General features: G+C 37.3%; 1 protein-coding gene across 3 annotated transcripts in view; it reads right to left on the bottom strand.

Moving 5' to 3' along the window:
• HBS1L (HBS1 like translational GTPase) overlaps positions 1 to 870 on the bottom strand; it is an 82,536-nt gene extending 81,666 nt beyond the window's left edge. Inside the window, exon 1 of one of the 3 annotated variants that reach the window (XM_020883167.2) lies at positions 649 to 870. In XM_020883167.2, coding sequence (XP_020738826.2) covers positions 649 to 691 — 43 coding nt within the window. In that variant the 5' untranslated portion in view covers positions 692 to 870. The remainder of the gene's footprint in view (positions 1 to 648) is intronic. The other 2 variants (XM_070461431.1, XM_020883166.2) reach the window with 2 other exon arrangements.
• Positions 871 to 13,251: the final 12,381 nt, after the last annotated feature.

Here is a 13,251-nt window from a genome sequence, read left to right as displayed (position 1 = left end):
GCCAAGAATTAAATACACGCGGTCAAAATCTGATCAACTTATTCTCTGGGCCTTTTTAATACGTATTTTCTTCTACCATCTCCTAGGTTTTCAATTTAATTTGAAAAGCATAGAAAATAAGTTAACTAACTCAAGCCAGATTCTGCACTAAGTGTGTATGAACACACACACAAAATTTACCAAGTAAACCTGACAGTTACAGCAGAATAGCTGAGTATAAGCGTTAAATCAATCAGTGCTCTACAAATAAAGTCTCATGGGCACTTCGGAAAGAAGGGTCGAGAGGAGCTACATAAAACCATGTAACCGACCTGGGAGGAAACAATGGGAGTGGTGATAATGCTTACGTGTGTGAGTATCACCGAATCCCAGCCCCTTAAAATGTCGTTCCCAAATGAGGCCCAGGAGCACTTCCCCCGCCCCAAATAAAATCAATCCCAGAGGACAAAAATCACGACTTAAAACAACGCCAGGTAACAACGCCATTCGCTGGCACTCAGACGACCTGTAACTTTCCCCAAATAAGCTTCCTCTGAACTCCAACCTGGCACCACTGAGGAGAAACTAACATATGGAAGGTGGTGCCAACCGTCTGCGAGCCCGGCTGGAATGGTGAACATAACGTCCTAGCATGACCCTGCCACCTACCTTCATCGTAGTTATAGCCTCGGACATTCCGATGCCTGGCCATGACAGCGGAGAGGGCGTTTGCCACAGTCCCTTACGAACTATCCGCTCAGATACTGGTAACGCGCCAACTGCGGACCTTAGTACACCTATACGCCATCTTGGCTTCCCGCAGGCCTCAGCGCCTGCGCATGCTCGGCGTCTTATCTGCGTACGGCAACCTCTCAGGGTCAGCCGCCTCCCGGAGGACGCGTGCGTACTACTGGAACTCAAGGGAGGGATAGGTTTCGGCGTGGCCCCGCCCACAGATAGCTTGATTGACGGGACGTTCGAAAGAGAATACTTCCACCACGGAGAGTTTGTTGTTTTGAACCGAGTATTTCGCCAGGAATTCTTTGACCTACACCAGCGTTCCCAATTATTTTCCAAATTTGGCTTCTGATAATCTAGTGAAAGATGACTGTGCTCAATAAGAGCAGGAACCTTGTCTTATCCAACTTTCATCTTTGGGGCCTATTTAGGCTCTAAATAGGAGTTAACAAACTTTAATTTTGGTTTAAGAATTAGTTAAAATTCATTTCAATGTATGACAAAAACCACTGCAATGTTGTAAAGTAATTAGCCTCCAACTAATAAAAATAAATGGAAAAAAAAATTTTAAAAAAAAAGAATTAGTTAAAATTTTAAAGACTAAAAAGACTCTTATTAAACGGCTGTATTTTCATTAATAACCTAGCTATGATAGATCACCATGCATTTGTATATATAATTCGTGTTTTCATGTATATGCCCCAGTCTGCATTAATACTTCTGATAAACAGCTATCTGTCTTTAGCTATGGATGGAAAGGATTATCATCAGCATCATAAAGGATTTATTGACCATTCATTGAACACAATAACATGCTAAGAGTACTCAATATAGCTTTCAGACACAGCACTGGCCTTAAATGGTGATGAATGTTACTAATGAACAAATTTATAACCTTTTATTAAATGTCATTTCTTAGATCACAAAGTGAATGATGCTATGTAAAAAGCCAACCTCTTTATTATACTGAAGAACTACACTTAGTTTTTGAAGTAGTGATACTTTACATTAAATTATAGAAATAAAAAGCTTACTTTCAGCTTTTTATTATCCATAATTGAAAGAGAAAATAATGATACAAATTCAATTCATATTTGAAACTGGCTTGAACGGTAATTTTTACATGTGTTTGAAAGTGTCTATCAAACGTTTAATTTTACACAAAAATAATTGCTAATTTTATATAAGTGTTTCTTTATTTTACACTTTTCAGTTCAGTTCAATTCAGTGGTGTCTTTTTTTTTTTTTTTTTGAGGGTTCAAGAGTCAGTGGTGTCTTGACTATTTGCAACCCCATGAACCACAACACGCCAGGCCTCCCTGTCCATCACCAACTCCCGGAGCCCATCCAAACCCACGTCCTTTGACTCAGTGATGCCATCCAACCATCTCATCCTCTGTCGTCCCCTTCTTCTCCTGCCCTCAGTCTTTCCCAGGATCAGGGTCTTTTCCAATGAGTCAGCTCTTCGCATCAGGTGGCCAAAGTATTGGAGTTTCAGCCTCAACAACAGTCCTGCCAATGAACACCCAGGACCGATCTCCTTTAGGATGGACTGGTTGGATCTCCTTGCAGTCCAAGGGACTCTCAAGAGTCTTCTCCGACACCACAGCCCAAAAACATCAATTCTTCGGCACTCAGCCTTCTTCACCATCCAACTCACATCCATACATGACCACTGGAAAAGGCATAGCCTTGGCTAGATGGGACTTTGCTGACAAAGTAATGTCTCTGCTTTTGTATATGCTGTCTAGATTGGTCATAACTTTCCTTCCAAGGAGTAAGCGTCTTTTAATTTCATGGCTGCAATCACCATCTGCAGTGATTTTGGAGCCCAAGAAAATAAAGTCAGCCACTGGTTCCACTGTTTCCCCATCTATTTCCCATGAAGTGATGGAACCAAATGCCATGATCTTAGTTTTCTGAATGTTGAGCTTTAAGCCAACTTTTTCACTGTCTTCTTTCACTTTCATCAAGAGGCTCTTTAGTTCTTCTTCACTTTCTGCCATAAAAGTGGTGTCAATATCTAAGGTTATTGATATTTCTCCCGGCAATCTTGATTCCAGCTTGTGCTTCCTCCACCCAGCTTTTCTCATGATGTACTCTGCAGATAAGTTAAATAAGCAGGGTGACAATATACTGCCTCGAAGTACTCCTTTTCTTACTTGGAACCAGTCTGTTGTTCCATGTCCAGTTCTAACTGTTGCTTCTTGACCTGCATACAGATTTCTCAAGAGGCAGATCAGGTGGTCTAATATTCTCATCTCTTTCAGAATTTTCCACACTTTATTGTGATCCACACAGTCAAAGGCTTTGGCATAGTCAATAAAGCAAAAATAGATGTTTTTCTGGAACTCTCTTGCTTTTTCGATGATCCCGCAGATGTTGGCAATTTGATCTCTGGTTCCTCTGCCTTTTCTAAAACCAGCTTGAACATCTGGAAGTTCTCGCTTCACGTATTTCTGAAGCCTGGCTTGGAGAATTTTGAGCATTACTTTATTAGTGTGTGAGATGAGTGCAATTGTGCAGTAGTTTGAGCATTCTTTGGCATTGCCTTTCTTTGGGATTGGAATGAAAACTGACCTTTTCCAGTCCTGTGGCCACTGCTGAGTTTTCCAAATTTGCTGGCATATTGAGTGCAGCACTTTCACAGCATCATCTTTCAGGATTTGAAATAACTCAGCTGGAATTCCATCACCTCCACTAACCTTGTTTGTAGTGATGCTTCCTAAGGCCCACTTGCCTTCACATTCCAGGATGTCTGGCTCTAAGTGAGTGATCACACCATCATGATTATCTAGGTTGTGAAGATCTTTTTTGTATACTTTTAGGTAATGTTTATTTTGTAACCTGTTTCTTCATCTGTAAAATGGAGATAGTGATAGTATCTAACTCAGGCAGATTCTTTACCAGCTGAGTCACCAGAGGAACATCTAAAACATAGAGTTGTGAATAATAATTTACACGTGGAATAAATAATAATTCCCTGTAGAAGGATTTCACACAGAGGAGACAAAGGATTTGGGCTATGGGTTGTAAATTTTGGGGAAGTGCTAAGTATTCCGGAAGAAGGGAGGGGCTACAAAACCATTGAAAGATAGGGATGTTTCAGTAAGTTTATACAATCCATTTCAGCATCAACTCCTCGTATAGCAAGGACACTTTTTTCATAAGCAAATTTTATGATGTGCTTCTAGGTGGAAAGAAAAAAATCTGAGAGCCTTTCTTGGTGTTTCTTCAGTTACTTCAACTCAAAATAATCAATATACCAAAGAATATTTTCGGGTGACATGCTCTGAACTCCTTTGGTACGCAGTAAATGCAAGTTCTCTACACCACTAATTGGAATGCTTTATATCTGCGTCTCCAGCACCCTAATGTCTGGCACTTTGAATGTTTGATAAATAAAATAATGAATTTTATTATATTTATATAATATAGCTATATAAATTATATTAAAATAGCTATATAAATTATTGTTTAATAATTTTTATATTAATATAAAAATTTATAAAATTTATATTATATAAATTATAAATAATGTATATTATTTTTATAATAATTTATAGCTATGAGATATTTAACAAATACCACAAACTATACAAATGATTTATTTTATTATCAATTTTTTTTAAAATTAAAAGAGAAAGCATAATTACATCATAAAGTTTTTAGCACCTTTATTGAAGAATCGTTAACAAGGAATAAACTGCTTTTTTTTTTTTTTTGTCTTCACTTTGCAGCTTGCAGTTTCTTAGGATTCATTTGGCAATATGTCAGTATTTCCTGGAGTGCAGTTTGTTTTCTGTTATCTATTGTAAACTGATCATTTTAAACTTAAATTTAAAATTTTCCCATGTTTCTTAAACAACACTGCTCTTGACAGCTACTGAAATACTGAATAGGAATTTTTAAAAATACATTATGATGACTTCTATACTCAATAATTTTTTTTTTTTTTTTTTTTGGTCTACATCTTGAAGCGGTTTGCATGATCTTAGTTACTCCACACAGATTAAACCCATTTCTCCTGCAGTGGAAAGTGCAGAGTCCTACCCACTGGACACCCAGAGAATTCCTTGTAATTCTTAAAATGAAATAAAGGAATTGATCTTAATCATTAAGAAAGGAACAGCTGGAAAAGAGGGAGAATCATTGTAATTCTGACAGTCAACTCAGCATACGAGAAAAGTTCTAGAGTTTTCTAATTAAGTGCCTATACTCCAAACAATAAAATGAGGTATGTAAGTAAAGGATCTGTTTGGGGGGTCCTTTGCAGTTCTGTGATTATGATTATACATTAATAATGTACATGTATAGTCATGTTTATCATTTCTAAATATCTGTAATACCATAGACAAATGACTTAATTTTCTTCCTGAGCTTCTAAATTAGTTCTATAACCCTCTGTCTGACCTAATAATATTCTTACACTCCTCTTTGGAATTTCCTCTGACCACCGTCATGTGTAATCCTCTTTCTTTCTTTCTGTCTGTCCATCTCTCTCTCTCTCTTCTTTTAAAAATCATTTAGCTGAGTGAAAACTGGCAAGATCCAATGAATAGATTCTTAATCAAGATAGAGATTTGCCCCCAAAGGGCTTGAGGCTGTCCAGGTATTCCATATTCCACAGAAGCACTGACAGCATAACTAAACAAACAAGAATGTATTCAAGGACGCTAAAACAGATCTTCAAAGGAATTCGGTAGGTGCTTTTTAGATTTCTGTGTGGTATTATTGAGCTTAATGCAGAACATATCAAAACTTTGAAAAGTCAATGGTAGGGTCATGAACTTCATAAGGCAGAATGACTTTACAAGAACAAAATAAAAGTCAAAGTGTTCTATATTTAGTTGTGAATTACACTTGATAGGGAATACCAGAAAAGTAATAATGCCCAGGCAAAACCTTCTTCTTACACAGATATATTCTTTCAACCACCAATCCTGGGCTGTCAAGCACTCTGTCATGAAATACAATAATAAATATGGTTCAGGAATTCTTTATAAGATTCACTTTCTCAAGGTTCATGTTATTCTAAGTGTTATAGAAATAACTAATCCTCCAGTTTAAATTCTTTCAATGGAGCCACATTGCTTACAAAATAAGTTTGAATCCTTGGAAAGACATCACCTCCCTTTGTAATTTCACTGCTGGTTGATTTTACGCCTCACCAGACACCACTCCACCACCATGCCTGAGGCAATGTATGCCACAGTTCCTACTTTTAGTGTTTCAAACTCTTCCTGCCCCAGGACATTTGCACATACTATCCTTTCCACTAGAATACCCTTCAGTGTTCATGTCCCCTTTTGTTACTCAGGAGAGTCACAGTAGCATCACACATTCTGTGATGCCTTCCTTGACCCTGACAGAATAAGCACCCCTACTCTGGACATTCATAGTACCCTTTGGTTGTTTCTGCTATAATATACATTAATGATATTCTAATTGTTTATGTTCTAGATATAAATTCCTTGTCAGCAGAACATCCTTTAGCTTATTTTGTATCTCCAGCATCCAATATAGTAGCTAATACAAAACTCATTTTGTTGAATGAATTTGTAACATGTAAAATATATTTGTAAGATAGAAGAATTTCAAAAGTTTGGAGACATCACTATCAATAGGATTCTGGAAAAAGAAACTGTTGGCAAGGTGAAAAAGAGAGAGTGGGCAATATGGAAATATAGGCTGTGAATAGAAATTTCTACATTACAAATCTCTGTTTTTGTATACCCTCCCAAAAAAACAAAACATTTGTTCACACAAAAAGTTGTACACAAGTGTTCACAGCAGCATTATTCATGATAGTCACAAGTCATGATAAACTCAAATGTTCATTAGCTGATGAACGATTTTTTTTTAAAGTGGTAAATTCATAAAATAGAATATTATTTGACAATAAAAAGAATAAATACTGATGATATGCTACCACTTGAATGAATCTTAGAAACATTAAATGAAAGAAATCAGTAGCAAATCAAATATTGCATGACTCCATTTTTATGAAATGTCCAACAAAGCAAATCTAGAGGCAGAAAGTAGGTTAAGGACTGCATAGGGCTAGAAATGTTGGGGGCAAATGGGGAGTGACTGCTAATGGGCAGTGGGTTCATTGGGAGTGATAGAAATGTTCTAAAATTGATTGCGGTGATAGCTACACATCTCTGAAAATACAACAAAAAATACAACAAAAACTGTAAAAATTGTACACTTTAAATGGATAAGATGTATGATATGTTAATTTTATATCAATAAAGCTAGTTTCTTTGCAGAGTTTCTTTCCGTGAAATTCAATCTCTTTCACATTTTTAGTCAATTTGAAGATGAGAATTTCATCCTGTTGAGAAACATGGGTGCGGTAAGAAGTTTCTGCAACTTCTCAGCACAGAAAGAGAAAATATTTAGCACGGTGGCAATTACTACAGTGGTTAAGAGCTTCCTGCGTGAAAAGCCTTGTTTTTCCATTTATCAACTATGCAATCTTGGGTCAATTGCTTGTCCTCTGATGCCATATTAACTATGCTGTAAGATGGTAAATAAAACTTGAACAACCTTAAAGGACAGTAAGGATTTAAATGTCCTAATTCAAGATAACACCTGAAACAGCCCCTGATATATAGAAAGCATCCAAAAAAATCTAAGGCCCCCCATGACTTCCATTGCAGTGGATGGAGAACATCTGGTCATTGAATGTTACATTGATCCCCATTGAGATGGGATTGGTCTGGTTTCGTGCCTTGGTGCTGACATCCATCACACAGACATCCTTGAACTTTTCCACTGTCTCCAATGATATTGTTCCCATCAGGCTTTTGCATCTTTACTTCCAGGCCTCTTGGTCCATCAGAACATTTAGTACTTTCTTGCCCCTTGGCAGGGCTGTTGATTCTCAAATGTTTTCTCAGCTCTGTGCTGTAGCAAGACAACTTCAGGATCTTTTTTAGGGACTTCTACGGTCGTCCAGTCATTAAGACTCACCTTCCAGTGGAGGGGTTGCAAGTTCAACCCCTTGTCGGGGAGCTGAGACCCCAATGCCTCTTAGCCAAAAAATCATAGACATAGAATAGAAGCAATCTTCAATAGAACAAATTCAATAGCCTTTAAAAATGATCCCCGTTAAAAATAATGTTTAGACATATATTTTTCCACAGTGATCAATCCCTTAGCATTTAAACAAATTTTATGTGAAACTATTTTGTAGTTACACATATTCGATGGTTAATATGTGTACTTCATTGCCTTATGACAGAGGTGATGCTTTTAATTAGACCTGTAGAATTCTACAGCAAAGCATAAGTGTATTTGAAAGATGTACATTGAACAAAGGTGGAAAATGCCAACAAAGCATAATTTAAAGTAGGTTTCCAAGAAATCTGAACTCACCAAAGTATAAAAAAGATTCATATTTGTATTTCATGATGCCAGGCATATACTAGAATTTAAAAATAATTATTGAAAATTTTATATAAATAGAAAGATTGAATTGTACTTCTATTCTCTCTACAGAAAATATTACAAAATTATTGTCATGGAAGGAAGTGATCAAACTGCAGGCAGGTAAAAATGCAGGAAAAAGTAATATGGAAGTGTGATAGGCAATTCATAGATGTACTATCTTATTTTTGTGGATTTTATCATCATAAAATTGTGGTATTTGTCAGCTTTTTAAATGCATTTGTCATCTTCTGAGATTCTTTTTTTCAATATAAATATATACTTACTTTTCAAAATAATTTTGAAATCTTTTCTTATTTCTTTTCCTAGAGAAGAACTGCAAAACTGAATAAGCTACAGACCCCATCAAACTTGAGTCTACTTTGATAAGCAAAGTCAAGGATAGATAAGCTGATTAATATGCTAACTTCCTCCATTTTATGCCTCTTTTTCAAACATTGATTAGCAATTACAGCTTAAAAGTCTATAGATTCTTAGACAAGGAATAAGTAGAACCCTGGGGAAGATAACCATGTAAGTAGAGAAAGGCCCTGTGGTTTTATTGTTGCTTTGTCCGAGAAAGCTTGACCGAGGGAAATGTACTAGTTTTGATTGGAAATCTGTGGAAAGTTGGATAAGAAAGATAGTTAGTTGAAAATACTTCACTGAGAAGGTGAAATACTTATCTGTCCATTCTGGTCTCATTCGAGGCTTTCTGGACGTACATTGTTAGCGCACACATAACTTCTTCTTGGATCTACAGCCTGTCCACTTCTGTGTATCATCTTGAATGCTGCCTATGTACATTTAGTTTAAGGACATATGCAGTTCCTTCTGTCCGTAGTTCATTAGGCACTCTGTCTATCAGATCTATTTCTCACTTCCACTGTCTAATCGTTAGGGATTTGATTTAGGTCATACCTGAATGGTCTTATGGTTTTCCCTACTTTCTTCAATTTAAGTCTGAATTTGGCAATGAGGAGTTCATGATCTGAGCCACAGTTAGCTCCTGGTCTTGTTTTTACTGATTGTATAGAGCTTCTCCATCTTTGGTTGCAAAGAATATAATCAATCTGATTTCAGTGTTGACCATCTGGTGTTGTCCATGTGTAGTCTTCTATTGTGTTGCTGGAAGAGGGTGTTTGCCATTACCGGTGCATTCTCTTGGGAGAACTCTATTAGCCTTTGCCCTGCTTCATTCTGTTCTCCAAGGCCAAATTTGCCTGTTACTCCAGGTGTTTCTTGACTTCCTACTTTTGCATTCCAGTCCCCTATAATGAAAAGGACATCTTTTTGGGGTGTTAGTTCTAGAAGGTCTTGTTGCTGGGAGAAATATCAATAACCTCAGACATGCAGATGACACCACCCTTATGGCAGAAAGTGAAGAAGAACTAAAGAGCCTCTTGATGAAACTGAAAGAGGAGAGTGAAAAAGTTGGCTTAAAGCTGAACATTCAGAAAACTAAGATCATGGCATCCGGGCCCATCACTTCATGGCAAATAGATGGGGAAACAGTGGAAACAGTGGCTGACTTTATTTTCTTGGGCTCCAAAATCACTGCAGATGGTGACTGCATCCATGAAATTAAAAGATACTTACTCCTTGGAAGAAAAGTTATGACCAACCTAGACAGCATGTTAAAAAGCAGAGACATTACCTTGCCAACAAGACCTGTCTAGTCAAGGCTATGGTTTTTCCAGTAAACATGTATGATTGTGAGAGTTGGACTATAAAGAAAGCTGAGCACTGGAGAATTGATGCTTTTGAACTGTGGTGTTGGAGAAGTTTCTTGAGAGTCCCTTGGACTGCAAGGAGATCCAACCAGTCTATCCTAAAGGAAATCAGTCCTGAATGTTCATTGGAAGGACTGATGTTGAAGCTGAAACTCCAATACTTTCGCCACCTCATGCAAAGACCCTCATTTGAAAAGACCCTGATGCTGGAAGAGATTGAAGGCAGGAGGAGAAGGGGAAGACAGAGGATGAGATTGTTGGATGGCATCACCGACTCAATGGACATGAGTTTGAGTAAACTCCGGGAGTTGGTGATGAACAGGGAGGCCTGGCGTGCAGCAATCTATGGGGTCACAAAGAGTCAGACACAACTGAGCGACTGAACTGAACAGTTCCTTAGCCATGGGAAAGGTGTGTATCCACAGTACAAAATGCTCCAAGGCACCAACAAAATATTAATAACAAATCAAAGGGCAAAATATTTTTAAATCCCAAGGGAAAATTCAGAGCAAAGAAACTTTGCAAATCAAATTTAAAGGCGTAAAAAGCATAAACAGAAAAGGTGCGGTCTGAAAAGGTAAAACAGGCTCTCATTAGAAATCATTTAGAACAGTGAACTGTTTGAGGAATTTCCCCATCCTTGCCTTGTCATGCTCTGTTTTCTTTGAAAAGGCAGATGAGGTATGGTGTCAGTGGGTTGTTAAGGAACCTAAATCTGGAAAAAACTGAGAAGACAAGAGTGAAATAATTTAAATAAAATGATTTAAGCCATTTGGGAAACTTATTCTTAGGAGAGGCAAGTTAGAAAATCATAAGGACAACATTTTTCCCCTTCATCTCAATATGTGTGTAAGCCTGCAGGTGATTATCATCTTGGAAAATGGGGCTATGGTATAGTCACACAGCAGTGATGCCTTTACATTGGGCCACTGATTTTGCACACTATCCCATAAAAATCTGTTAGCAGTTTTGAAAAAATCACACTGAGACGTCCGTTGTACTGATTAACTTTTTATGTAATTTGACCAAATATAATTTAGGAGACTTTTAGCTCCTAATTTTTACTTGAACCAGGAAAGGTTTCAATGTGATTAGTCATTTTCTCCTTTTTTTCCCCCCTTATATACTAATTTTTGTTTCTAGGGTATAATTTAAATAAGCAAGAGTTACTTTGACTCTGGTTGAAATGCACATAATTACACTGATATGACTGGGTTTATAGCCATGTTTGTGTTTAGATAAATAATTGAGTAGGCATTAATTCTTTTCAAGTAGAACGCTGAACAACAATTAGCCCTAATGGTTTCCCATCACAACTATGGTAGATTATACTTTCCTAAAACGTCTACATCAGTATATTCCATCCAACTACTTTCCTTACCATGGAATGCTGGCACTCCTCAACTAAGAGATAGGGGGCTAAATAACTCACTTAAAACTGGGTAGACCTGTGACTACTGTGGAAGCAACATTGCATGTCTTTTCTCCCCTGCCATAAGAGGTGATACAGCGTCCACCTTGTCCCCTTGGGGTGCTCATTCTTGGACCTTAGCCACTTACTCTATTGCTGCTGTTCGGCCACTTAGTCGTGTCCGACTCTCTGCAATCCCATGGACCACGGCACGCCAGGCTTCCCTGTTCTTCACCATCTCCCAGAGCTTGCTCAAACTCTTGTCCATTGAGTCAATGATGCCATCCAACCATCTCATTCTGTGTCGTCCCCTTTTCCTTCTGCCTTCAATCTTTCCCAGCAACAGGGCCTTTTCTAATGAGTCCACACTTCACATCAGTTCGCCAAAGTATTGGAGCTTCAGCTTCAGCATCAGTCCTTCCAATGAATATTCAGGGTTGATTTCCTTTAGGATTGACTGGTTTGATCTCGTTGCAGTCCAAGGGACTCGCAAGAGTCTTCTCCAACACCACAGTTCAAAAGTATCAGTTCTTCAGGGCTTAGCCTTCTTTATGGTCTAACTCTCACATCCATACATGACTACTGGAAAAACTATAGCTTTAGCTATACGGACTCTTTGTTGGCGAAGTAATGTCTCTGCTTTTTAATTGCTGTCTAAATTTGTCATAACTTTTTTTCCAAGGAGCAAGTGTCTTTTAATTTAATGGCTGCAGTCACCATCTGCAATGATTTTGGAGCCTAAGAAAATAGTCTGTCATTGTTTCCATTGTTTCCCCATCTATTTGCCATGAAGTGATGGGACCAGATGCCATGAACTTATTTTTTTGATTGTTGAGTTTTAAATCAACTTTTTCACTCTTCTTTTTCACCTCATCAAGAGGCTCTCTAGTTCCTTATTGCAAAGACGTCAAATAGCCACATGGAAAGACCATGTGTCTGAGTTCCAGCATCAGCCTTAGCTGCAGTCTCAGATGACAGCCAGCATCCACAACCATGAGGCTCCAGATGATCCTGGTCCCCAGCCTTCCAGATGCCCAAGCTGATGTCGAGTGGGATAGAGAAAACCTATCCTCACCAATCCTACTCATATTGCAGATTTCTGAACAAAAATAAATGATATCTTTGTTTTGAGCCAATGAATTTTGAGATGATTTGATATGTAGCAACAGATAACCAGAATAATTATCAACCTAAAAATATTTCACTGGGAGATAGCAATAAATGCTTCAATGTTTTAAGAAAGACTTCCATGTACCTATGGACTGACAATTCATAAAAATGTTAATGATAAGATTAATGTTCAGCACTATCAATTATGATAATTTGTATGACAGAGAATAAAAGTTTAGATGGTCTGTTTTAAATAAGGTTTGAGTTTAATAAGCACCTTTTAAATAAGGTGTTTTGGGTTGATTTTTCTTATTTTTTTCTTGGTCACTAGCCACAATTTTGAAAACTGCTTCCTAGGTATTCTATGAATAATCACAAAAGATCTCTTTATTCCATTTCATTGATATTTTATACTAAAATTACTAAGGAAGGCTAGTGTAACAAGGCCTCGGTTTTCTAATTTTAAAATATATATGATGAAATTCTGTAGTCTCCACTCTTTAATGTGTTACCCAACACATTAATTGCCTGAAAGGTATTATGGAACAAATGTTTTATTCATCAGTGTATGTGTATTTAAAAAAAAAACACACAACTCAACAAAGAAACATTTGATGAAATGCCCTCTTCCCAAGTAATTTAATGTGAGTCATTTATGATTTTTTTAAAATATTATTATGTTATTACATTTTGATTATGCTGATAATTGATCCAGGCTTACCTCAAAGACTTTTTATTCCTTAAGTCATTTTCTGAGTATGAAAAGAAAAAGAGGGCAAGAAATTAAGCAAGGTGCCACTTTCCATGTCACTAAAGTAGTCTTAGTTTCAATAACACACAACA

Source organism: Odocoileus virginianus, chromosome 34, assembly GCF_023699985.2.
Source record: "Odocoileus virginianus isolate 20LAN1187 ecotype Illinois chromosome 34, Ovbor_1.2, whole genome shotgun sequence".
Lineage (NCBI taxonomy): Eukaryota > Metazoa > Chordata > Mammalia > Artiodactyla > Cervidae > Odocoileus > Odocoileus virginianus.
The sequence above is the reverse complement of the archived record's forward strand: the minus strand, read 5'-3'. Positions and strand labels throughout refer to the sequence as shown.